The sequence below is a fragment of the Hydra viridissima genome, unplaced genomic scaffold (genome assembly GCF_058129835.1).
Source record: "Hydra viridissima isolate aposymbiotic clone 2 unplaced genomic scaffold, HvirCarnegie_v1 scaffold_1, whole genome shotgun sequence".
Lineage (NCBI taxonomy): Eukaryota > Metazoa > Cnidaria > Hydrozoa > Anthoathecata > Hydridae > Hydra > Hydra viridissima.
Genome location: NW_028324300.1, coordinates 26,881,666 through 26,907,202, shown reverse-complemented (window position 1 = coordinate 26,907,202; position 25,537 = coordinate 26,881,666). Strand labels below are relative to the sequence as shown.

Below are 25,537 nucleotides of genomic sequence, written 5' to 3'. Positions count from 1 at the left end.
GAGGTACATGCAGTAAAGAGAATTTTTGACAATAGTAACAAAATATCTCAACAACTCTCTGGCAATGAGGCTCTAGCTTTACTTTTAGATACAAATATGACCAAAGATGGATATCAACTACATCGAAATGCTGCTTTGAGAAAAAACTGTGAACTTTATCCTTCTTATCACATAATAAAGGCAGCAAAATTATCTTGCTATCCAAATGAAATAGAGATAGATGATTTTTTTGCTAAAATCTCAATGCAGAGCTTGGTCGACCACACTGCACAAAGACTATGTCAAGTACAGAATGAAGTAATTGAAACAGTTGCTGGTGATACAACCATTTTTGCTACTTTAAGACACAAGGCAGGATTTGATGGCTCAACAGGACAAAGTGTCTATAAGCAAACAGTGTCTAAAGATGGTATCCGTAATATACAAATAGAAGAGTCATTGTTTTTAACTTGCATAGTACCACTTGACTTGAGCTCATTTGCTGGTGGAAAAAAGACAACTTTGTGGCGAAACCTAAAACCATTATCAACTCTGTATTGTCGCCCTTTGCTTTTTTCAATTTTAAAAAGAGTCTAAAGATATTATAATCTCTGAAGAAGCTCAACTAAAAGAAGAAATAAGGAATTTAAATTGTACAAAAATTATATTAAACAATGGAAAAGTACTTCAAGTAAAGCATGTGATTGAAATAACAACGGTTGATGGAAAAGTACACACAGCTTTATCTGAGGCCACTAACTCAAGTCAGTGTTGCTCTATCTGTGGATGCTCACCAAAAGAGATGAACAACATTGATGCCTGCATAGTAAGAAATTACCAGGCAAAAGGCTTGCAGTATGGTTTATCTACACTGCATTGCTGGATTCGATGTTTTGAATGTTTTCTGCATATTGGTTACAAGTTGCCTATCAAAAAGTGGCAAGCAAGAACAGCAGAAGACAAAGCACAAGTTACTGAAACAAAGTCTCACATCCAACAAGCTTTTCTTCAACAGATGGGCCTCGTTGTTAATCAACCAAAGTCTAGAGGATCTGGTACATCTAATGATGGCAACACTTCTCGACGAGCATTTACTGATGCCATTTCTTTTGCAAATATAACAGGTGTCAATGAGGAACTAATTTTAAAATTGCACATTATTTTGTTAAGCATATCAAGTGGCTATGAAATAAATACTGAAAAGTTTACCATGATGTGTACAGAAACTGCAAAGTTGTTTGTGAAACTGTACCCATGGTACTACATGCCAAAAAGCCTCCACAAACTGCTGATCCACGGCCCAGCCATCATTAATAGAATCTCACTGCCAATTGGAATGATGAGTGAAGAAGCACAGGAGGCAACAAACAAATTTTTCAAACGGTTTCGTGAACGTCATGCTCGAAAAGCTTCAAGATGTATGGCAAATGAGGACATTTTGAAAAGATTTCTATGCTCATCTGATCCTGTCATAGCATCTTTGAGGCGAACCTGCACTTCAAAAAAGAAAGACTTTCCCGTTGAGGTTTTGGAGTTATTATTATCAGGAGATAACATTGTAAATTTTTAAATACTTCATTTAAATATATGCAGACATAGATGGTTGCCTTAAAGTTGTAAATTGTGTTTGAATGAGTTGATAAGACATGAAAGTATTTTTTTCATAAGATTGTGTACCTATTAAAAACAGTAAAATGTAATTTTTTAATGTTTATTCTGTGGATTGTGTTTGAATTGAGTTGATAAGATGTGAAAAAATGCATTTTTTTATTTTTTTTTGCTGTTTTTATAATTATTAAGAAAAAAAAATTAATAAAATCATTTTTTTTAGTCACAAATATGTTTAGAAGCTCTAAGTATGTTATTTATATCAAATTTAATAATATTTAATAAAAAAATAATTTTGGCACAAAAATGGGCATTCTGACCCACTGTGCGATAGCGGAAAAAAGAAAACGAGGAGAGTAGTGCAGCTTGGATGATGTCTTTATTTCAAACCATGCTGGAGCAAAAACTTGAACAATAAAGTAGACTAGTTTTTTTAAAGACTGGTTTGGTTCATTATCTCTTGTGTATAAACAGAGAATGAGAATAGCTAGAGTTAACCACCTTGCAAGGTTAAGTGGACCAATTTTATAAACAGCCCATTTATCAGCAACTTTACCTGACCCTGCTCCTTTGCAATACTCAAATTAAATTCTTTGATCACTACTAAGGTCTTTCAGTACTTCTTTTGGAATATAGCCATCAACTATAGAATTTGTGACAGGTTCAAACAAAATTTGATCTAAATCCTGAATATTTTTAGCACATCTTTTGCCAAGAAGGCCACTAAAGTTTCCTTAAATTTGCGTGTACTTAAAATATATCAATAAAGTTTATTGATAAAATATATCAATAAACTTTATTGATATATTTTAAGTACACGCAAATTTTGTATGCTGCAATTTCTTTCAGGAAGAAGCTGAATGGCAACTAATAAACAAATTTTTTTACTGTTTGATTATAGTAAAATCTTCTTGAGTCAAAAAGATTTTACTATAATCAAACAGTAAAAAAATTGTTCTTATTCGTCAATCGTAATTTAAAAACGGATAACTTTAACAAAAGTTTTGAAAAATATATGCAAAAAAATATATATACCACTACTTGAAAAAGAAACAACTTTAAAGCGTAAAAGAAATATAAAAATTAACAAAGAAAACTTAACAAAGCCTAAAAAAAAAACAAAGAAAAATTAACAAAGAAAAAAAATTAACAAAGGAAAAAAAATACTTATAGGCAGCTGCTATAGGCCACCTGACGGCGCTTGCAAAAATTTTAGCTTTTATTTGCAACATAATATAGTTCACGCTGGTAACAATGAAAGAAAAAAAACTTTATAATTGGGGATATTAATATGGATTGTCTTATTTGTAACAAAGACAAAAAAGTGAGAAGTATCTATGATGAAATTTTTTTAGCAGGCGCAATTCCCTTAATCAATCATCCAACTAGAGTAATGAAAAATTCTATTACTCTCACTGACAATATTTTTACTACAGACATCTTTAATAACTCCATCCAAAAAGGTATCGTAAAAACTGATATATCCGACCACTTCATATTTTCCTAACCCTTAACACAACATTATCAAATAAAATTAAACAAAGTAGAACTGTAAAAAAACGAATTTACAACGTCAAAAAAATTAATGATTTTAAAACATCAACTATCATTACTTCGTTGGGGGCACATTAACGTTAATGAAGATCTAAGTACTATTTATAATAAATTCTTTGAAACATTCTACTCAGTATATGACGCGAACTTTCCAGTATGTAAATAAGTTGTCATAAAACCTTCAATAGTTCTTGGATTACAAAAGGCTTAAAAAAATCTTCGAAAATAAACTATAAGTTGCATATTAAATATTTAAAAACTAAATCTTCTCCAAATGAAGAAATATACAAAAATTATAAAAATTTATTTGAAAAAATTCACAAAAAATCTTAATAAAAATTATTATACTAATCTGATCAAGAAGTTTAAAAACAACTCAACGCGCACCTGGCAAATAATAAAAGAGATAACAAGAAAATCAAAAAATCACTTAAGTTTTTTACCATAAACTATAAAATTTGAAGATGTAAATACATGTGAACCGAGCAAAATTGCAAACATATTTAATAAACTTTTACTGAAATTGGAGACTACTTGTTTCCTATAAATAAATCTCATTATAACAATGAGTATTCTTCTAAATTATCCCACGACGAGCTCAATATAGTCTTTAAGCTATATCGAGCTCGTCGTGGGATAATTCAGAAGAAATAAAGCTATTGGTGCTGATGAAGTAAGTGGTAACATAGTTGCAGATTGTTATGAAAGTCTGAAAGATATTCTTTATAAAGTATTTAATGCATCTATAAAACAAGGAGTTTTCCCGGATCAATTGAAAATTGCGAAACTCATACCAATTTACAAACAAGGCGATAAAACAAATATTAACAACTATCGCCCGATTTCGGTTCTTTCAACTTTTTCAAAATTATTAGAATAAAAAAAAAAAAGAATAAAATATAACAGATTATTTAAATATTTTGACCAAAAAAATATACTATATTCTAAATCGTAGGTTTTTAGGAGTCTAGGAGTCTTAATTCATCCTAGGAGTCTTAATTCATATTTCGAAGGCTTTCGATACCCTTGACCATGAAATATTGCTTAAAAAGCTCGAATACCATGGAATCAAAAACAAAATCCTAAAATGGTTTCATAGTTACTTTTCAAATAAAAAGCACTTTCTTACCTATAATGTTGGCCTTCAAAGTGACTATTGAAATAGCCTGCGGTGTTCCACAAGGCTCTATTCTAGGTCCTCTTATGTTTTTAATTTATATTAATGATTTAAGCAAAGCAACTAATCTTCGGAGTATCATGTTTGCTGATGATATGAATTTGTTCTTACCAAACAGTAATATTAATGAGCTGTTTTCTGATATAAACAGAGAACTTAAATGCGTATCTGTGTGGTTTAAATGTAACAAATTAACCTTAAACCTTGATAAAACAAAATACATTCTATTTCACCCTATATCTAAAAAACGTTTTTTACCAACAACCATGCCAAAAATTCTTATTGATGAACTAGAAATAAAAAAGGAAACTTTTACTAGTTTTCTTCGCATTTATCTTGATGAGAATGCAAAACCATTTTAATCCAACTCTACTACTCATTTATACATAGTTATATTGCCTATGCAAATATTGCTTGGGGAAATACAAGCAAAAGTAAGTTGCGTACTCTTTACCATCGTCAGAAACACGCAATACGCTTAGTTTGTTTTGAAAATCGACTTACGCAACTACTATACTATGAGAGTTCTGGGACAAAAAAAAAAATCATAAAATAATCATAAAAAATCAAAAAAAAACATTAAAAAAATTAAAAAAATCAAAAAAAAAACATTAAAAAAATTAAGAAATCAAAATAAAAAAAAAATTAAAAAAAAAATCAAAAAAAATTTCATCAAAAAAAAATTGAAATTTTTTCTTTGCTAAAAAAATTTCAATTTTTGCATTATCATTTTTGCATAGTTAAGGTTGATAACTTTGATGCGTTGACTTATCTTTTTTTCAAAAAAATCTGCGCTGAAGTCTTGTCACAGTATTTCTTCCCGTGATAATAAAAATTTCTTACCATTTTCTGGACTTTGTTAAATTTTTTAAAATCCTTTGGACTCTGCTATTATCTCTCTGCACTCTGCGATCAACATTTTTGACTTCTTTGAAATTTCTTTGTTCTCTGCGATTATCTTTCTGCACTCTGCGATCAACCTTTTTGCCTCTGACTCTTCCTCTTGTTTGGGTTCTTCCTCTTGTTTGGGTTCTTGTTTGGGTTCTTCCTCTTGCTCGGGTTCTTGCTCGGTTTTTTTTAATTTGAAATGTCCGTAAGCCAAGGTGTGAATTCCATCTTCCAAAATGATTCTTTTGTCATCGGCGGCGCTGAGAGAGACTTTGTTGATTTCTTCCGTGTAAATGTCGTGCAAATGGGATCGTATGACGTTCATTTTGTTTACCTTTTCTTTTTTGGTTTCGAGACATTTTTTGTAATCGTCGTGGGTGATGTATTTTTGTACGACATTTCTTTTGACTCCTTTGCATCTTTTGTGTTCTTTTTCATGTATTTTGTAAGAGTACAATTTCGACCGAAGACCGACAAACTCTTCAATCTGTTTTCCTCCTGTTTCGTCTTTGAACATCCCAATGACCTTTTTGTTTGCACCAACCTTAAACCCAACGCTTTGAATGGCAGGATGGTTTTTGTCAAATTCACTCGTGTCGAATTTGCTTTCAACATCCTCGACAACGTCTTTGTAAAAATCGTCCGTTTTGATTTCATAAATCAGCGAGTCTAATAAATTGGTTTGTTGAAAAGCAGATTTGTTCTTTTCATGTGAACGGCGATCAAGTTTTCATCGAAAATCGTGTGTCTGGTGTAATTTGGTTTGGCCGACAATTTTATTGCTTCTTCCTTTTTTGTCACCAGTCTAACGTTCACTCGCTTTTCAATGTTTTCCATGGTTTTTCCAAACACCGAATTGTTCATTAGCTTGAAAAAATCCTTTTCAAAGTCGTTGGTGGCTTTTGTTCTCAGATTGGTGTTGAGGTCAATGTATGGTTTCATCCAATCCTGTTCCTCAAATTTGATGCCTCTGTGCACCTTTGAAATTTTCATTCCCAATCGTTCATACAATATCAGGTTTTCGCTGTGAAGGACGTAATTCTTTTTGTCGTTTAAATTTGGAACGAGTTTGTCCACTTTTTCAATTTTCATTCTTTCAGGAGCCAGAGGGTAATCGTTGTGTTTGTCGTGAATACTTTCTGTTTAATCCAAATCAACTTCCAAAATGCAAGGCATGGATTTCCAATTGGAAAGTTCGTCTTCAGCCATCCATTCGAAACCGTGAGTGGGAAGAGGTTTGCCCATAGCCCATCCGTACAAGTTGTTGGCGTCCAAATATTGAATGAAGGATGACTCTTTGCTCGAATCGAACGAATCTCCCATGTATTTGTTGTTCGATTTTCCAAGTCGGTTTGACATCATGCTGATTCCTCCACGGGTTCCTTTTTGGACGATGCGAAGCATGTCAGGATCGCTCCACAATTCCAGTTTTATTTTTGTCATTTTCAAACAAGCGTCCCAAGCCAACCCGGGATATGTGTAATACCAGGCGGGGTCGAGCTTGTAATTTTTCATGCAAACGTCCCTGAAATTTTCAAAGAGATCTGCCAGAATCAAAACGTCAGACACGTTGTACAAATCGTGATAATCCCTGAACGTTTGGGAGTGAAACTCGTTCCAGACTGTTTGCGCATGCGCATAATTTTAGTCGCTAATTTCCTCGTGGTAGAGTTTGGAGAAAAACGCTTCTTTTAGAGGCAATTGCTTTTCATGAAATTTATTGAATGAGTCAATCCAATCGTAAGGGTACACGCCTTTTTTGCATAAAAAATCAAATTTTTTTCCTTCAAAATATTTTGCGAGGTTTTTGAACTGTTTTGGCTTTAAATTTTTAGACAAATTGTCCAAACTGGAGGCCATGAATTTAAAACTGTCGATGAATCTCAATTCAATTATTTTTTCTTTTGGTTTTCCATTTTTTCCAATATAATCCCTCACTTTGACTTTTTTCGAGAAGCTGATGTATTTTTCCTCGTTGTTTGGAATGCAGGTTAATTTTCCACCAGACAACTTCTTGATGAACAGGTGGCTGTCGTAACCTGACAAATTGTGAAAAACGACAGGAACGAATTTGGAATTTTGTATTTCAAATTGCAATTGTTGTGGGTGGCTCCTCGATATTTTCCAGTAAAATGGCAGTGATCGCGCACTTTGTCATCATCGAGAATTTTTTCTTCGCAAATGTGGCAAACTGTCGCGGATTTGAAATGATTTTCATCCTCTTTTGTAATAACCATATTTTTTTTCACGGTCTTTCCAAAAAGTTCTTTTATTTCTCTTTCCAAACTTTCAACAAAAAATTGGGCAACGTCGTCTTTCTCGCTTGACGATTCGGAAATGGACGGACCACTATCGTAAACGGTTTCGTCAAAACATTTGATGAAATAAGAAAAGGAACTTGGAACGTGCTTTTGAAACTTTTTGGTGTACGACTGGCTTGGGTCTTGTTCGCACGAATCTACCGGTTTGAGGAAACTTTTAAAGTCGGCATAAACCACAAATGAAACTCTCATCGATCTGTTGTAGTCTTTAAACTGAAGGTTGGTTCCTTTTTTAGGTAGCTCCATTTTTACGCATTCATGATCAATACAATAAGGCCAATGTTTAAGAAGCACTTCTTCAGATTTGAAACCTTGCAAGCAATTTCTGCAAAAATATTTTTTGTCTTTGTGTTTTGATGATTGGGAGGAAATGAGTCGACTCAAATTTTTGATCAGACAATAATGATTTGTTTTTTCGTCTGAAATGAGCAGCAAATCAATTAAATGTTTTCTGTTTAAACATTTCAATGATAGTAAAGGTTGAATGGATTTATTTTCGCACATGAAAACATTCACGCTGATGTCTGGATTATTTTTTTCAAATTTTTTAATTTGATCTACTTTGACTGGAATTTCAATCCCTTCCCAATTCAACTCTTTCGATTTTTCAATCAAGTCTTTGTCAATTCTTTCACCGTGTTTCTCTTTCATGTTCAAAAACCTTGAGACGCACCATTTGAAACATTCGTCATCTCGCAAGTCAAAACAATGTACGCTCTTTTATTTTTATTTTTTTAAAGAATTTTCATCACACCGTCTTTCACCAAATCTAAAAAGGCAGAAGCGTCACGATAATCTCCTTCGACTTGATATGAAAATTGTTTGGCAATATTCTCCAATGCATGATTGGTCAATTGAAACTTTATTTGTGGTACCGATCTTGTGGATTGAGCATCAAATACAAGACCTTTGAGAGACTTTATCGTTTTTTCCACTCCATTTTTGACATTGCTCACTGCATTCTTCACAGGTGTTGGAACGTATGGATCAATGGTAGTAAGCACTTGGTTGAAACCGTTAGAGACAGCTGTTGCAATTCTTGAAAAAAAACCAGGAGCAAGCACAGGAGTTGAATCGACAACAGGATAATCAAGGAAAGATGGTTTTAGAGCAATGGGAGGTTTAACAGGTGGAATAATGGATGGTTTTGGAGCAATGGGAGGCTTATTATCCTTAACAACAAACCGCACTTTTGCAGATTTTACAGAAACTTTAACAGGAGGTCGAACAAACCTAACCACTGTAGGCTTTTCATCAACCATCGGAGCGGGCAACGGTCTTGCCTCAAACCCACTCGTGTTTTTTAAGGCCTCAACAAGCTCTTCTCTTGTCATTCTTGTATAGCGTTTTATCGCTCTTTCTTTAGCATCCCTTTGCAATGATGCCATTGAGACTTTTTTCTTTGCTTTGTCACTCATTTTACATACAAAAAAAAATTATTTAACCCATTTTCAATTTTTTTAATTCTTTGAAAAAGAAAAAATTTAAATTTTCAACAAATTTAAATTTCATGACCTGATCACTTTTATTTTTTATCCGTGTTTATCGTCAAAGTATTTCCAACAGTGTCCCGTTTCTTTTCTTAATTTGTAAAGAGAGCTATATTCGATCAAATTTCCCGTTTCAACATGGGTTATTTTTAAAGTGATAGGATGAGTTCTGATGTTTTCAAGTCTTTTCCATTTAGGATCGATGGGTTTTTTTTCTTTTGGTGGTTTTTTTTCATGTACTCTCGGTCTCCCCACAGGTCTCTTTTCTTTCACATTTTCCATTAAACAGATTTTATTGATCAGATTGCTTTCAACAGCGATCAGTGTTAAAGCTATCAAAGTGTCTGCCGTTTTTGTCGGTAATGCCGTTTTTGATCAGCAAATCTTTCAAAGCCTTTCTTGTGTAAATCATCTTTTTAAATACTGAAATATTTTTATTTATCTCAAATTCAATTTTTTAATTCTTTGAAAAGAATTAAAAATCAGTGATCACAGGAATTCGCTAACACATCCCCATAAACTAAATTCTGAATCTGAATCGGAATCGTCTTTTTCGTCAATATAGTCATCTCTGAATATTTTAGCAAGATCACAGACATTATCTCTCATTTCTTTTTCTTCAATTTCCAATTCTTTGTTTTTTCCATCAAAATAAAAAATGATGTCATGAAACACACCCTCCATGTCCAACAATTCATATAGTTGCATATTCATGATCATTTTATTAAAGGTTTTTTGGTACTGATTTGGAAGATATTGTATCTTTTCAAAAAATTCACACAAACTTTTCAAGTTGCCTCGTGCTTGAAGTTCATATACCTGATGAACTGCTTTTAAAAGATCAGCTTTTTTCATTTTGTAATAATTTTTCACTTTTTTGTCTTTTGCAATTTTCCTCAATTCTTCTTCCGTCATACATTCTTGATGAATGAAGAAATGGTTGAATAAATAATACACGTTCCAAATCTTTTCATCCATCTTTTCAACCATTTTTTTAACAATCTTTTCAAGAGTCTTTTTGTCCATCTTACTACGCATTGAAAATGTTGAATCTATCATGTCTATAATATTTTCATCCGTCTAATTAATGAATGAAAATGCTGACTCTATAATATCTCCCATATTTTTCTTCATAAAATTACTGATCGAAAATATTGGAGGAGGAACAACAGGTGGTTCTTCTAAATATTCAATTATGCACTTATCACCCAATTCATCAAATACAATGGTTTCGTCAATTACATGCACAAATTATGCACAATTATGCATCAAATACAATGGTTTCGTCAATTACATGCACAAATTATGCACAATTATGCATCAAATACAATGGTTTCGTCAATTACATTCATGTTGTTTTCCATCTTTTTTATTTGAGATAGAATTTATTTATCTCAAATTCAATTTTTTAATTCTTTTAAAAGAATTAAAAAATCATATTAACCGTGTTAACCACCATGATGAAATTTTCAATAGTCCATTTTTAAGCTCGCCAATTTCATCCTCTGAATTTTCAAGCTGTCAATTTCATCCTCTGAATGAAGACATTCAGCCAAGTCGTCGCCAGAATATTCAAATTCATCATCCATCTTTTTTTCATTTCTGATGAAATTTATTAAAATTGATTCAATTTTTTTAATTCTTCGAAAAGATGTTTAAGCAGCAGAAGCGCAAAATCTTCCCATCCAATGAGCTGAAATTAATTTTTGAAGTTCTTCCCACTCTTTTGTAATAATATCATTTTCCGATTCAGGTAAATTTTCCGCTTCAGGTAAATTTCTCGGTAAACCGTCACTCAATACCCATCTTTCGCCTTGCAAATCTATCACTTCACTTTCCAATCCAAACACTTGACCTTCCAATATATCTGTATCACCAATCAATCTCCATCTTTCATTTTCCAACATCGCTATTTCACCATTCAATTTTTCATCTCCTAAGCCTTCCAATCTCACTATTTCACCACTCAATCTCCATATTTCATCATCCAACGGCCTTATACTTTCTTCCAACAAATGTTGGGTTTCTTGCAACCGTCTTATTCTTTCATCCAACTCTCTTATTCTTTCATCTCCCATCTTTTTTATTTGAGCTGGAACTTATTTAACTCGAATTCAATTTTTTTCATTTTCAGCAACGTCGCCAGGAAAATCTGCTATTTTTGTGAGCAGCATGTCCATTTTCAGTTTTCCAGAAATTCTTTTCTTCTCTTCGAAATCGTAGTCCAAGCCTAGCACGTGTCTGTCGATCGCTCTCAGCTTTTCTCGCTTTTTCAAATTGCATCACTCTCTGTTGTGCTCTTTGATTTCTTTTTCCATTCGCGAATAGTCGTCCTCTTTGTCATCCCACAAAATCGCGTAAAGCTCGTTTCTTTTCTCATCGCTGTACATTTTTGGAATTTTAAATTTTCCGTATTCAGCCTTAAACGCAAGAGCCTCGAGCTGCTTTTTCTTGTTGACGTCAGACTCTCTTTTGCTGCACTGCAGAAAAAACGGATGAAAAGACATTTTTATTTCAGAATTTCTATCTTAAATCCATTTTCATCCACTTTTCCGTTTCGCCTCTCCAAATAATTGTTGTCATGTCCTGTCTCTTTCATCGCTTTGTAAAGAGAGCCATATTCGAATACCTCACCTGTTTCAGCATGAGTCATTTTTACAGCCACGGGATTGTTTCGGATCAAACGAAGCCTTTCATATTTTGAATCTATCGGCTTGACGTCCTCCATCATCGCATTTTTGTCGATCAGATGGTTTTTCACCGCAATCATCATCAACCCCATTTTGGTTTTCGACGTTTTCGGTAAGCAAATTTTTCAAATCCTTTTTCGTATACTTCATCCTTTTTATTAAGGACCAATTTATTTTTTTAGGATCAATACACCACGTTCATTCTGTTTCCGTCGGATTTGATTCTGAGCAATTTGTCAGAAATGACGACAGCAAAGGCTTGAGTGTCTGCAGGAACGTTATTATTAAAGGTGGCCTTAATCTGCATGTCCAACACGGTCGATTTCAATCTCTCGGCCTGCTTGCTCACGTCAAAAACAAAAAGAGGGCAAATGTGTCTGTAATTCAACGCCGTCAAATTAGGCTGAGCGATGATTTCGCTGATTCCAAAAATCTTGTTGTCAAACTTGCACGCGTCCCTGTAAGCCCTCGAAAATTTGTTGTTTGGGAAGGACAAGTCGTAATCGATGGCAGGGTACCTTTCGCTGTTTAATGTGACGTACATGTTTTTCAAATCGCAGTGGTTGAATACGGAAGGGTTAAAATCTTGATCGCCATCTTTATTGGTTTGAAATCCAACAATAATGTACCTCGGTCTTTCACTGGCAGATCTAGCGCTCAATCTCCAACTGAATGTATTGGACACTGGCACGGCAATGGTGTCGCACTGTCTGGATTTAAACGACAAGGCACGTCCACTTTGGACTCGATTAGTTTGTAAAGATTGCTGTTTGCCATAAAAGAGGGAGTGACATGAGGCATAAACAAAGACAGTTTGCTCAAGTTCACTTTTCCGGCAGCTGTTGCATTAGTTTTAAAAATCGCATCATCATCGCTCTTTCTCACAAGAGTAATCGTGTTCTTAAATCCGTAAAGAACTTTTTCGTAATCTTCGCAAAATCCAAAAATGTGCTTCAACGGAATGCAGAATGAAAATGTTCCTTTATCGGCGGGGTGCTTAATGATGAAATCTTGCCTTTAACTAAATCTAGTGTTCCCTGCAAGATCGGCAACGGCAGTGGTGTCTCTTTGCCACAGCTGATTCATTCCTTCCGAGACTTGGTACTCTACCGGATATTTAAGAAAACCAAGCATGGTAGTGGCTTGACCTGGACTATAGATGGTTTCCACCTCTTGATTCGACAATTGGTAAGAAGTTAGGAGCAAAAATGTTTTGCGGTTGGCGAAAGAAACTATCACTCAGAAGTCGATCAAAGTCCACTTGTAATTATGCGCATATTTGCTTGAGGTATAATTTAGCCAGTTTTAAAATTCTAATTGCGCGAATTTCAAAGTGGCTTTTAAAGGAACACACTAATCGAAACGACTTAGAATGAATGTGGCTATGAAAAGGTAGTTTTAAAAAGTTATATAGCGTTTCCATTAGTTAATTTAACAAAACATGAATATTTAAAAAAAAAGACTAATTAGTATAATTGAATTGTTTACTAAATGTTACAATAATAATATAAAAAAATTATAGTTTTGTATTAAAAACTTTTTTAATGAAAGTTTTGAAACATAGTACTGTTATTATTATTATTGCTATTATTATTGTTTTTATTATTATTATTAATACTATGTATTAGAACTTTCATTTTTTAAATGATAAGTCTATATATATACGCTTATCAATGATAAGCTTATATGAAGGCTTATCATCTAAACAAACTTATTATTTTAGTTCAGATTTATCAGATTATGATGACATAACTGACATGTCAAATGATGAAGCAGAAAATTTCATAAATGTGAAAGGTTATTTGATTACTTTTTTGTAATTTATATTGATTTAAATTATGTAAAAATATTAATGTATATGGTACAAATTACATGTTTTTAAGTTAATAAAACACTGTTGTTAATTGTAGAAAAAAATACAACACACATTTGCAATTCTATTGAGGAAGTTTCACAATGTCTTGTTTTAGATAATGAACAAAATAACATATTAGGTTTGCAAGGTTTTTGTTTATTTTTGTTTTGAGTCAATTTGTCATAGTTATACTTAAATTTTGATTGAATAAAAAGATTTAAACTCTAAAAATGGATCAACATCTAAAATTTTAGATAACATTTGCATTTACATTTGTGATTCAATGAAAGAAGCTGATCTATGTCTTCAAAGTTACGAGATATATAATTCTGTTCGGTATGCTGCCTTTTCAACCCCAAAGAACTTTGGTAATACAGGTATTTGAATCATTATATCTTGTTTGATTTTGAAGTCTTCTAATCATCATCTCTGTTCAACTTAACTGTTTCATACATTGTACACACATGGCTAGTTTTCCTTTTATTTAAATAATGTTAATAGAAATAAAGATTTATTTCTTTTTTCTACTTCATTGTGAGCTTCATGTATCTATATTTATTGTAATAGAATTGTTTCTATTGTAATAAACATAATTCTATTACAATAAATATAGACACATAACATTCATAACAGATTTTATGAGTTAAATATTTTTTTTAGATATGCATGCTGATAAGCACAAAGTGTTGTGGGAAATGTCTTCAGACTTTCATAACACTCCTTATATTGTTCTGTCAACAAAAAGATTTGACTGTCACCATGGCTTTGATCGAAATTCTAGTAAAAAGCAGAAATATGTAAAAGCAAAAGAAAATCAGGTAGCAATCTTGACAATATAGCAGTATTAATATGTTCTAATTTTGCATTTTTTTTTGTTTGTTTTAGCAGTGCTGGGTAAAATACTTTATAAAAGTTTTTAAAATAAAAATAGTTCAAAGTATTTAAAATAAAAATATATTTAAAAAGTATTGAAAATACTAAATAAATTTTTTTGTCACCAGGGTATTCCAATTGAGACAATTGGACACCAGGGTATTCCAATTGAGCCGCGTCCGCCACCGGTGGCCGACACAACATATTAACTTTAGCTTGTTATTCTGCCCTTCGGGGGCAAAATGACAAGCTAAAGTTATCACTTCAAAAATATCTCAAAACAAATGAAGTATCACTTCAAAAATATCTCAAAACAAATGAAATACTTTTATTTTGACCTATTCTATTTAAATTAAACCTAAAACGTGAAAATAATTTTTAGGCATTTTACGAAAATCCTATTGGCAGTCAGCGTGTTAAAATTAACAACAAACTTCAAATTTTTGCAATAAGTTGAGTAAATGAAATACACTAAGGAATGCAAAAATATAGATTTTTTTCTTTTTATTTTTTTCCTACTTTCTTTAAAATTCTAATTATTCCGTTAAATTATAAAATTATAAAAAGGAAGCAGTTACAAAATTAAAAAAAAACAACTAATATCTAATATCTAACAAGAAATAATTACAATAATTTGAATTTAAAAGAAAGAAAATTACTTAAACTTTAATCAATAAAATTTTTGAAAAAAATGATGCATAGAAAATAGTATTGAATAAATTAAAAATAGCTAGCAGTTAGCTGCACTATATAACAGGTTATAATTTAAATACCATTATCCATATAATTAAATTTCTCAAAATGTAATAATGGCAGTACATATATGCATCCATACATACATACATACATACATACATACATACATACATACATACATACATACATACATACATACATACATACATACATACATACATACATACATACATACATCAGTGAGGTTTTCATAATGCTCTAAGGTTTTATGTAGACATTTCAAAAATGGCTTCTTTTTTAATGATTGCAGTGTTTTTGAACAATTTCTTGGTGTCTAATTACAGTGAATTTTAGTAACTTCAGTATCTTGAAGCAGGCACTACATTTTCTCTTCATTTGTTATCATAGAATTAATCTTCTGTATCAATATCCCACAATCTGCTCTATTTTGACTTTTCACAAATTTTATTTTTAATTACTTCTCTAGCAATTAAAAGTATGTCTGTAACACAGTACAACATTACATCAAAAAAGAACCCTTCTTTACAAATGTTTTTTACAAAATTAACAGTCTCACTAAAATAAGTTTTAAAAAATAATGCTTTTTTGGCAGATAGACCACTAGATTGACCCCTTTGAATCCATAGTTTAATTAAGTCTTTGTCCACTAGTGCTGTTTGTTTAAAGTTTGTTAATTTAGCATTAATCATTTATAAGCAATGAATCACAAAATTGACTTAGTTAAAGTTCACTAAGTTAAATTTTTTTAAAAAAAACATTGTATATGTGTTAGATAAGTATGTTGCATTACTGCCATACTTTACATTTAAGAGTTTAACTGGGCATTCAAATATAAATTTATATTGTCTTTGAGTAAAATAGGAGTTAGTTTTTCTATTTTTAAAAAAAATTATAAAAAGAGTATAACAGTATCAGTAAAATTTTTTCTCAAAAATTTTGCAACAAAAAATTCTCTTATTTAAAAACTTTCTGAATACTCATATTTGGTTAACTGCTTTTAAAAAACTTTTACTTGAACACCACTTTTTGAACCGTTTATGTATTTTTTAGATTTAAATAAGCTTAACAGATAAAATTTATCTTTTGAGGGATGATTTACTTTATATGGATTTTGTTAAAAGTTTTTGGTATAAGCTAGTTTTCAAAAAAGCACTAATTTTTAAATATGTGTTGTTTGTTTTTTTTTGTTTTTGTTTTGTTTTTTTTTTTTTCAAAAAAAAAATTTTGAAATATTGTTTTTTATAAAATGTTATTTTTGCAAGAAACAATTTCAACTTTTTTGAAGCAAGGTGTAAAAATGTTCTGAAATAATTTTAGAGTTGTTGATGTCATAATTTTTAAATTTATTCAAAGAAATTTATTCTAAAAAAAGACATTCACTTTATATTGATATTAAACTTGGTTTTAAAAACAGTTTGAATGTTTAGTATAGGGATAGCAGGCTAAATTTGTTATATCAAATATAAAGTTTGTTACATAAATCTGGAAAAATGTGGAACTCTAATAATGCAGTAGTTATTTAGGGTGTCTCAAAAGTTTAAATTACATTTTTCTGGCCTTATAATATTACCTGCATATTCTTCTGGCCTTATAATATTTCCTGCAAATTTGAAGTAAATTAAAATAACATATAGGTGTCCCCCAGGGTCAAGAAGTTTCTGAAATAACTGTATAAGTTTTGTTTAAAATGCCTGATTTGAAACTTTTAAATCATAAAAAGCTTTAAAAGCAAACTAAACTTGAAAATCATAAAAAGTTGTCAAGATTCATAATTTTTCACAATGTAACATTTTCACCTTTACTTACTTGACCTTTGTGTGTATTTTGTGTAAATGTAATTGTCATGCTACCTGGCACTAGGCAGACATTTTTCATGTAAACATCTTTTGTGTTTTCTAATAATTGTTTAATAATTTTGAAAATGTCTATTACTTGGTCTCTAAAATTGTTGCATGTTGTTATATTCATAATCCACTTCAAAAGTACCAGAACTACTGCCATAGCTGTCAGGAAAGACAGCTATGGCAGTAGTTTTGGTACTTTTGAAGTCTTGGAAATGTGATGCGCTTGTGATTTTGATGTACTTTGGCATGATGGTTTCAGAAGCAGGCAGACATAAAGGAGCCTGCACACTTTTAGAGAGAGCTATTGGTAGCAGCTTGGTGTAGATGGCCTGTTGCCATCACATGTTTAAAGCACATTTATCTGATGCTTTTGCACTGTTTTTTTCATCAACTGGGCCATCCAAAAGGTGATTATAAAAAACTTCTCCAACTAGCTGCAAGTCTGGTTGGTTTTGTTGACAATGCTTCAAAAACCTAGTGCCTTTCATAGACTGCATCAGATGGTCAAGGATATCTGCACAGTGAAAATGGAATTGTTTTTTGATGGTATCAAATTGGTTGAGAAACTAAACTTCAACAGATTTGTGGTTAGCATCTACTTAAGACTAGTAGTTGCTGATGCACCATATGTTATTCAACTCATCCAAAGGCTTGATGTTAATGGTGATGTTGTTTTCAGACTTTTGATCTCAAGATGATGATGTGCCACTCATAATACTTGAGCCTAGAGCTGGTAATCATCTCTTTGTTTTCTCATTATCTCTTATCAGGAAAAGGCATAAAATGGGTCAGCAAAATGGAGATTATGGAGGACTGCATCTACTTAAGACTATGTCCCATGCATTGCATGAATTATCTATCTCTAGAAGTTTTTTCAAAACAACTAAAAATTGAAACCACCAAAGATTCTAGTTGCAGAGAGTGCACACAAGACTGCATATGAGTTGGTTGTTAATTTAGTTTGTGTTGATGACTATATCAAATGTGGTGTTGCATTTTATGTAGAATTTAAATGCTACAATAACAAAGTGCAACAGTACCTTTTGCATGTTGTGGAAAAATTACAGGAGTGACTTTGCAAAGTGCAATAGTTTGACTCCTAAAGGTCAATTAATTGATGTAAGAAAATCAAGTGTTATCATAAGACAGTTGAAATTTCAGGAGGGTATGCAAAACAATTTTCAAACAAAAATGTTTCTTCCTTCTTTTGGGACACCCAAGTAGTTTATTAAGGGTATAGCTTTAAAGCCTTACATGAGGTCATCCCATTGTGAGATAAAAAGGTTTCCATCTGCTATGACAAAAATCACTTTGTACTTTTAGATGAAATTTTAGAGCTTTGATTAACTTTGACTTAAACATCAGTGATATTGATCTTAAGAATATTTGAAGATTCATTACTTAAGTTTTTTTTCCTAGTGAATTGAATTTGATTCTTACATGGTTCCTAAAATTGGTTTAAATGAAGCTAATTGTAGGCTATTCGAAGTAATAATGCTTCAGTTTTACCAGTGAATTACTGCAATAAAGCTGATTTTATCAAATCCAGCTATTTCTCATTGCTAAATATTATTCATTTTGTGCTAATTTTCTGTTATTCTTTTTTTAATTCTATATTATGGTAAAAACTTATCATTTCACTTAATCCCTAGGCCCTTTTTTTGTTTTTTGAGAGTTATGTTTAAAATTATATGCTGTTGCTGATTTTCATAAAGGATTTATACCTATGAATTAGGTCTTTTTGATTATAATTACTTTTTTACTATTTTGAATTGTTAAAAAATAAAACCTTTTTTGTTGTTCAAAGTAATATTTTACAAAATCCTTAATCATTTTGATGATGTTATTTGGTTCAACTGAGTGATTTAATAAAACAATGAAGAGCTATTGGAAAGACAATTACATTAGGTTAGAGGTTGTAAAGTTTGAAGCCCATGCAAATTTAATTTCAATAAAGAACATTTTCTTAAATTTGTAATTTTATTTACTTAAATTTATTTTTAGTTTAGATATACTGCCAGGTTTTCAGAATTTTATAAATTTATTTGATCATCTTTCTCTTCAGATACATTAAGTCGGATGGAAACTTTAAACACTTCTGAAAACATTCAACCAGCAACATCTGTGTCAAGTATTGCTTATAGCAGTAGTTGTAGTAGTGATGGCATAACACTTGATTGTCAATATCCTAACAGTGACAACAAGGTGCCATTTAATGAATATGATTGGCTGATGTCAAATGAAACTGAAAGCTATGCTAACTTCAAATGGGAGCAAAAAAATCTAGTTGGGTGTGGTGATATTGGAAGGGTAATATCTTTTATTTTGTTTTAATAAACACAATTCAACACAAAAAAAGTCACTTGTTTTATGTTAATTTGGTTTTGTAAAGTTCGAAAATGACACCCATTTTTCCCACTCTCTGTAAAAAATCAGAATTAATATTTATGGTGATTTCTAAGAAATTTTTTGTGGGTATTAATATGCACATATGGTAGAGTAGCTATATATAATTTCAAAATCTTTTAGTTGGAATGATTAAAAGAGTGCACAAACTTATATAAATGGACTTGAATTTCAATAATGAAATTTTTTCCCAGAGGAAAAACTGTTTAAGCTGTTTGACATTGACAACTGTTAAAAGTTTCTCTAAAAGTTTGACTATTTTGAAAGAAAAGGTTTATTGCCTGTATTGTTCAATTTTAACTCTATCCAGATAAAGCCACACACTCAAAATTCTATGAACTGTAGGTGTTTGATAAATAATGTGCTAAAAAAAGATTTACAAAGTGTTTTACAATCATTACTTGTGGTCTGAGTCACTTCTGTAAAGCTGGTTTATGACATAACTTGCAAGCATTATTTCAAATGACCCATCAGATTGAGCCGAGGGATTAGAGGTAAAATGTTACCAATAACATTAGGTAACAGATGTTGATTTTCGATTGAAAGGCTTGAAGTCTCAATAATTTGGTTTTAATGTTAAATCACAATTAACATTTAAACACCACTAATTTTGAAATATTTATTTTAACAAAAGTGATTATTGTTAATTTGCTTAGGACCATTAAAAGCACTTCTTTGGCAAGAAAATGGCTAAAGATAGTTTATGGGCAGAAGCATTTAGCTTTGTTGGAGGTTTTACAATACATTTTAGTATCCATTATTGTATCTATAAACTCCAAGCAGTTGATTCCTTTATATTTTACATCCTTTTGTTTCACCAAACCACAACCATGTTTATTTGACTTTCATTTAAATATTTCTTTGATGGGGATGTTTCTATTTTCTTATAATTCTATCGCTTAAAAATACCAATGTTTTTTTTACTTGTTATTGATATATAAGTTTATAACATTTGTTAATCTTAAGTATAAAAATATTAAATTGTAAATTGTACCATCTTTTTTTGTTTTTGCATCAACAAAAATGCGCTTTGAAAGAAAAATATTAATTTCAATTCAATAACAATATGGTCATAGTCCATATCACAGTGGCCCAAGTTGTTTTGTCATATTTTGAGATAACTAAAAAAACTGAGTATCATCAGTATTACTATGTTTATGTTTCTTTTGAACCTATATAACATTTTGTTATTTCAGCCCTGTTAGATAATAACCAAAAAAAAACAATTTTTTTTATATCATAGAGACGTAGTAGGATTTAGGTGGAATTAAAACTCCTTAATGTGTTTTTTAACAGCTTTAGAAGTTTCACAAAATTTTTAAAAGGAACCTTAAATGAATGTACTTCACTCAATTAGTAACTTACCTTGAGTTATTAAATATATACAAATGGAAATCTGTTAGTTCAGGATCAAACTAACCCATCTACAACAACCAGAACAAAATCAGTTAATGGAATTAACATTATTGGTTGCATATACTACATATTAGGACAACCATCTTTTGGTGGAAAGTTGGTTGTCCTAACATATAGTTAAGGGAAAAGAACTTGCAAATTATTATTTTTTTTTTTTTAATCTTCAGTTTGTATGATATCATTATTAAGTGGGCTCACAAAGTTTCTTTTAACAGGTACTGGATAAGTTAGGAATTAGATGATATCTTAGGCTGTCAAAGAAGTATTTGTTCAGAGTGCATTTTTCCTCATTACAAAAGCGTTTTGAAAAAGTACTTAATTGTTTTGCCATCATCAAGAGTGCAAAGTTCATGACAAATTTTTCTTTCAAAAAAAAAAATTATTCCTAATGAAAAAAAATCTTTCAGAAAGAAATGTAAAAGCTATTGAATTCTGTTCCCTTTAATTCTTCAATATATTGCAACATAGCTTAATGTAAATTAAAAGTCTATAAATCTTGAGAGCTTGCAAAATTAGAAATGTTTAAAAAAATGGTCTTATAAAAAAAGGGGTAAATTATGAAATTTATTTGTCCACAAACAACTCTAACTTTTCTTACAACTAGAAGAAGAAAAGTTCTGTTGGCCTGTGTAATAACTATTATTATTTAAGAAAGTTTTCCAGAAATAATATTTTTACATAATATTTTTTTGTTTGTTAGGTTTATCATTGTAAAGATTTAAATACTGGCAAAGAATGTGCTGTTAAATGCATTGATATTGTACCAATCAACAATACCATATTGAAAGAGGTGGAAGAACTTCAAAATGGAATCAACCTTTATAAAAATTTGAATCATGAGCGAGTTGTGAAATATTTTGGCACATCTCAAACTGAAACATTTCCAGGTGTAATATCCTTCTCTATATTTATGGAGTATATGGAAGGGGTAAGTGGATTTTATAGGTCCAATTTTATTTCACTTTTTTAAGATTACACTTTTTACTATAATATTTTAGTTTTGTTGATGAATTGTCTTTTCCAAAAGTTTCTTGTTGAATTGTCTTTTTTGACTTTTTTTTGCTTGTTTTACTTCACCTATTTAGCTGTTTGTCATTTAAAAGTTTGTGATATTTATGTCACCAATAATTTACAAAACTTTTTACTGTGAAAATAGTTTCATCTGCTGAGTATTAAAGATTTAAGCTGAAACATTTTTGGTTTTAAACTTATGACACAGCTAAACTTGATAGTTAGATAGGTGGCAGATAGTACTAGAGGAGAAGTATTGAAGAAGCATTCTGTTGTAGGAGTGTCCAAAAGTAATGATATAATGAGTTACATACAAAAGTAAGATGAGGTTTTGTCCTCCTACGGAAGATTTTCATGTTTTTGGTGCCTGGCTAGTCATTGCTTCTCAATGACACAAACAACAGGTTAGAGGAAGTCTTTGATATATGTTTGAGCACTTATGGTTTTTTCCTTACCTATGCAGTGGACCAGGTGGTGACCTATTAATTTAAACATGGTGGTGACCATGTAGGCTCTAATTGGCCTCACCAGACAACTACTCTTTGGGATTCTCCAACACCTGCACTTGATAAATTTAATTTCTTGCAACAAAAGTGTGTCAAGTATATCAAGGGTTTGCTGTCCATCAAAATGCCACACAATTTTCATTTACCTTTGTTGACTTTGGACAAAGTCTGTTGGTAAAAGGTGACTTGTGTTGCTTTTGGAATTGTCTTAGGCTGATTGGGTATATAAGTTATTGAAGACAAAGATTGTCATGAATGGTTCTTTCAATGGTGCCATTAGTCAGCAGTTTTTAGACTCTAAATTGATGTAAAGATAATAGAGGATCATTGGCAATGAGATGCTGTGGCATTTGGAAAGTGCTCTTGCTAGAAAGCCTAAAAAATCTAACTACACATACATTCAAGTTTCAAAAGAAAGCATAATATGCTTATTTTATGCTTTAACTCTACATCACATGATTAGTTCTTTGAGACCTTTTTTTTTAACAAAAATTTCTGGATACCCCTAAGTTAAATTTAAAATTTTTAAAAGTAAAATGTAATTTTTATGATTGGAGTTTCTGTAATTACAGATTGATTTGTTTGCTTTAAGATAACAGCAAAATTGCAGTTTTAGCAAACTTAAATAGCAAATTAGGAAGAAAAATATCAGATGTTGCGTTACTGTATTTCTATTGAAAGTTTTTAAAAAAGTTATAAATCACATTTTCTTTTTAGGGATCGCTTCATGATAAATTATTAAAAGATGGTGCTTTAGAGGAAAAAGTGGCATCATCTTACTGTTATCAAATTCTTGAAGGGATTAACTACTTGCACTCCCAAGACATCATCCACAGAAATATTAAAGGTTTTTTGTTTGTTTATAATACAAAATGTATGTTTTATTAAACGTGAACTCAAAGTTGTATAAATTATCTTTAGTACTGGACACCAGTAGTATTTTAAGGATAGAGGTAAAGTATTAATTTTGATCAAGTAAAGGGAAACTGGTATCATGTGCAGAAGACTATTTAAAACTTATTAAATGAATAACTTGAAAATTTAACAATAAATTTGAATAATAGGTATTACATCATTTTTACGCCAGGTAAATATTTATTGAAAATGTAAATTTAATGCAAATATAAATTTTTTTGTACTTACACAGGTGCCAATATACTACTAGACTCAGGTGGTAACTGCAAGCTTGCTGATTTTGGTGCTTTGAAACAAATTCCAGTAAAATTGTTTTATACGAATAAAAATTTTTTTATAAGTATAATTACTTAGTAAAAATCTGTTTATTTTCTAATAAATAATATCTTTCAGACTTTTATGAAACGTTTCAAATGCTTGGCTTGTCTTGAGACACCTTACTGGTTAAGCCCTGAAGTTATAAAAGGTGATGTATACAGTATGAAGACTGATATATGGTGAGTACAACTACGGATCATTAGTTAAATGCAGAACTACTTAATTACGGTAATTACATATTTTTCCTTTTTCTTTATAGGTTGTTAGGATGTACTGTTATAGAGATGCTAACAACAAAACCACCTTGGTTTGAACTTAGACCATGCGCTGTCATTTTCAAGATTGGACTTGGGCCAACAATACCCATTCTACCTGATGGTTCCTCAGTCGCATGCAAAAAGTTTGTAGATGACTGTTTAAATAGGTAAAAATGAATATTTCTTTTTATTTTTTTTATTTTTAATGAGTTTTGAATTTCCATAGTTTTAAAAATACTTTGCTACAATTTTGATGAAAAGGCAAACTTTTTAATTTCTCATTTAGGGACCCTTCATTAAGACCTACGGCAACAGAATTGCTCTCCTATGCATTTGTTCAAAGGGGTTGAGTTACATCATGTACTTACATAAATGTAATTTTTTTTGTGGAAAAATTGAATAATTTGCTCATTCGATTTGTCATCACTGTCATCGTTGTAATATTTACGCTTTTTATTTACGAGATGTCAAAATTGTCTTTATTTATTTTTGAAATACATATAGAATCTTGAAATTGTTTCACTTTTATTAAATGGCAAGTATTTTTTGTGCTTTTTTTCCTCTGTGATGTTGCGAGTTTTTTAAATTGCCTCTTCACAACGTTCAAAAAAAGGTTTAGATTTAAAAATGTATGATATAGCAGAATTTTTTTGTCTTAAAAGGCGAAAGTGGCCGAGATTAAGGTAAGTAACCATCTAAATTTTAATTTTTTAAGAAGTAGTAAGAATTTACTGGAAAAACTACCAAAAATGTTAATTTTATACAAAGAAATGTTTAGAAAGATTACAATCGGTTACAAAGCGGCCTAATTGAGAAGTGTTTAGAAACACTTCTCAGTTAGGCCGCTTTGTAACCGATTTGATAACAAACTTATTCTTGCAATAGCTGCATTTGTTTATCTCTTTTCAACCTATCTTGAATGTTTTCAATGAATTGAGAAAAAAGACCTTTTTTTTCAGGAGGTCTTTGGTAGCATCTAACCTTCAAAAGTAATCCAAAAAATTTTAACTTGAAATTATTAATTTACATTAATTTACAGCTAATATTTAATAGAAATACATATGTTAGAAATTTTACCTGCTGATTTTGGAGACATAGCATAACATCAAGTAAGAGTTATATTTTTTTTGAGCCAAGAGAGTAGGTAAATTAATTTGAAATGCAGAGTGCTTTTTTTCAAGACTTTTAAGCCATTTAAAAGTAGCCATCTAAAAAACTACCCAATGTATAGAAAAAAACAACAACACAAGAAATGTTATTTTTAAAAAATAAGAAAAGTATATATTTTTGCAATAAAACTACAATTAAAAATACGTGTGCTTTAATGTTTTAACCATGAAATCATTATCAGGTACTTAATAGGATATACAAATAAATGCAACAAGGACCCTTAAAATGGAATAACTACCATTGAATTACCATTAGGATGATTCTTAGAACTACCTTTGCGATTGGGAATCAGAACTGATCATTTTGGTTATTTATTTGTTACGTAGCAATTTGACAAGCTAACAACTTTTTTTTTTAACGGATCTCAGAAACAATTTTAACCCATGATGCAGAAACTATCCGGGTCAACGTCATAGCCAATGAAAGAGAAGAATAAATCAATCTTTGTTCGGTCGAATTTTATTCGAGGTTATACAAGCACTGGAGATGTAGCCAGAGAATAGCCTTGTATTCGTGTAAAACATTGCGGCGAAACACGTTTT

At 31.0% G+C, this 25,537-nt stretch overlaps 2 protein-coding genes across 6 annotated transcripts in view; both read left to right on the top strand.

The window, feature by feature from the left end:
* Positions 1-24,339, top strand: part of LOC149894193 (mitogen-activated protein kinase kinase kinase 2-like) — a 162,605-nt gene extending 138,266 nt beyond the window's left edge. For 3 of the 4 annotated variants that reach the window (XM_090076195.1, XM_090076194.1, XM_090076193.1), the window contains 7 exons: positions 19,062-19,306; positions 21,519-21,746; positions 23,053-23,182; positions 23,483-23,553; positions 23,644-23,747; positions 23,828-23,992; positions 24,112-24,339. In XM_090076195.1, coding sequence (XP_089932321.1) covers positions 19,076-19,306; positions 21,519-21,746; positions 23,053-23,182; positions 23,483-23,553; positions 23,644-23,747; positions 23,828-23,992; positions 24,112-24,175 — 993 coding nt within the window. In that variant the 5' untranslated portion in view covers positions 19,062-19,075 and the 3' untranslated portion in view covers positions 24,176-24,339. Of the gene's footprint in view, positions 1-14,264; positions 14,381-19,061; positions 19,307-21,518; positions 21,747-23,052; positions 23,183-23,482; positions 23,554-23,643; positions 23,748-23,827; positions 23,993-24,111 lie in introns of those variants that run through there. The other variant, XM_090076196.1, reaches the window with a different exon arrangement.
* LOC149894194 (uncharacterized) lies at positions 12,964-14,401 on the top strand. Of its 2 annotated transcripts, XM_090076210.1 has the most exons (5): positions 12,964-13,099; positions 13,431-13,504; positions 13,618-13,701; positions 13,817-13,939; positions 14,223-14,401. In XM_090076210.1, the coding sequence occupies exons 1-5, from the start codon at positions 13,080-13,082 to the stop codon at positions 14,399-14,401; spliced, it is 480 nt and encodes a 159-aa protein (XP_089932336.1). In that variant the 5' UTR covers positions 12,964-13,079. The 2 variants fall into 2 exon arrangements, with proteins under 2 accessions (XP_089932336.1, XP_089932337.1); XM_090076211.1 differs by lacking the exon at positions 13,618-13,701.
* Positions 24,340-25,537: the final 1,198 nt, after the last annotated feature.

Coding starts and splice junctions, on each gene's coding strand:
- LOC149894194 (XM_090076210.1), top strand. CDS start 13,080: ATGAATGTGGCTATGAAAAG. Junction 13,505..13,617: donor AAATTTCATAAATGTGAAAG/GTTATTTGATTA, acceptor TGTTAATTGTAG/AAAAAAATACAACACACATT. Junction 13,940..14,222: donor AAAGAACTTTGGTAATACAG/GTATTTGAATCA, acceptor TATTTTTTTTAG/ATATGCATGCTGATAAGCAC.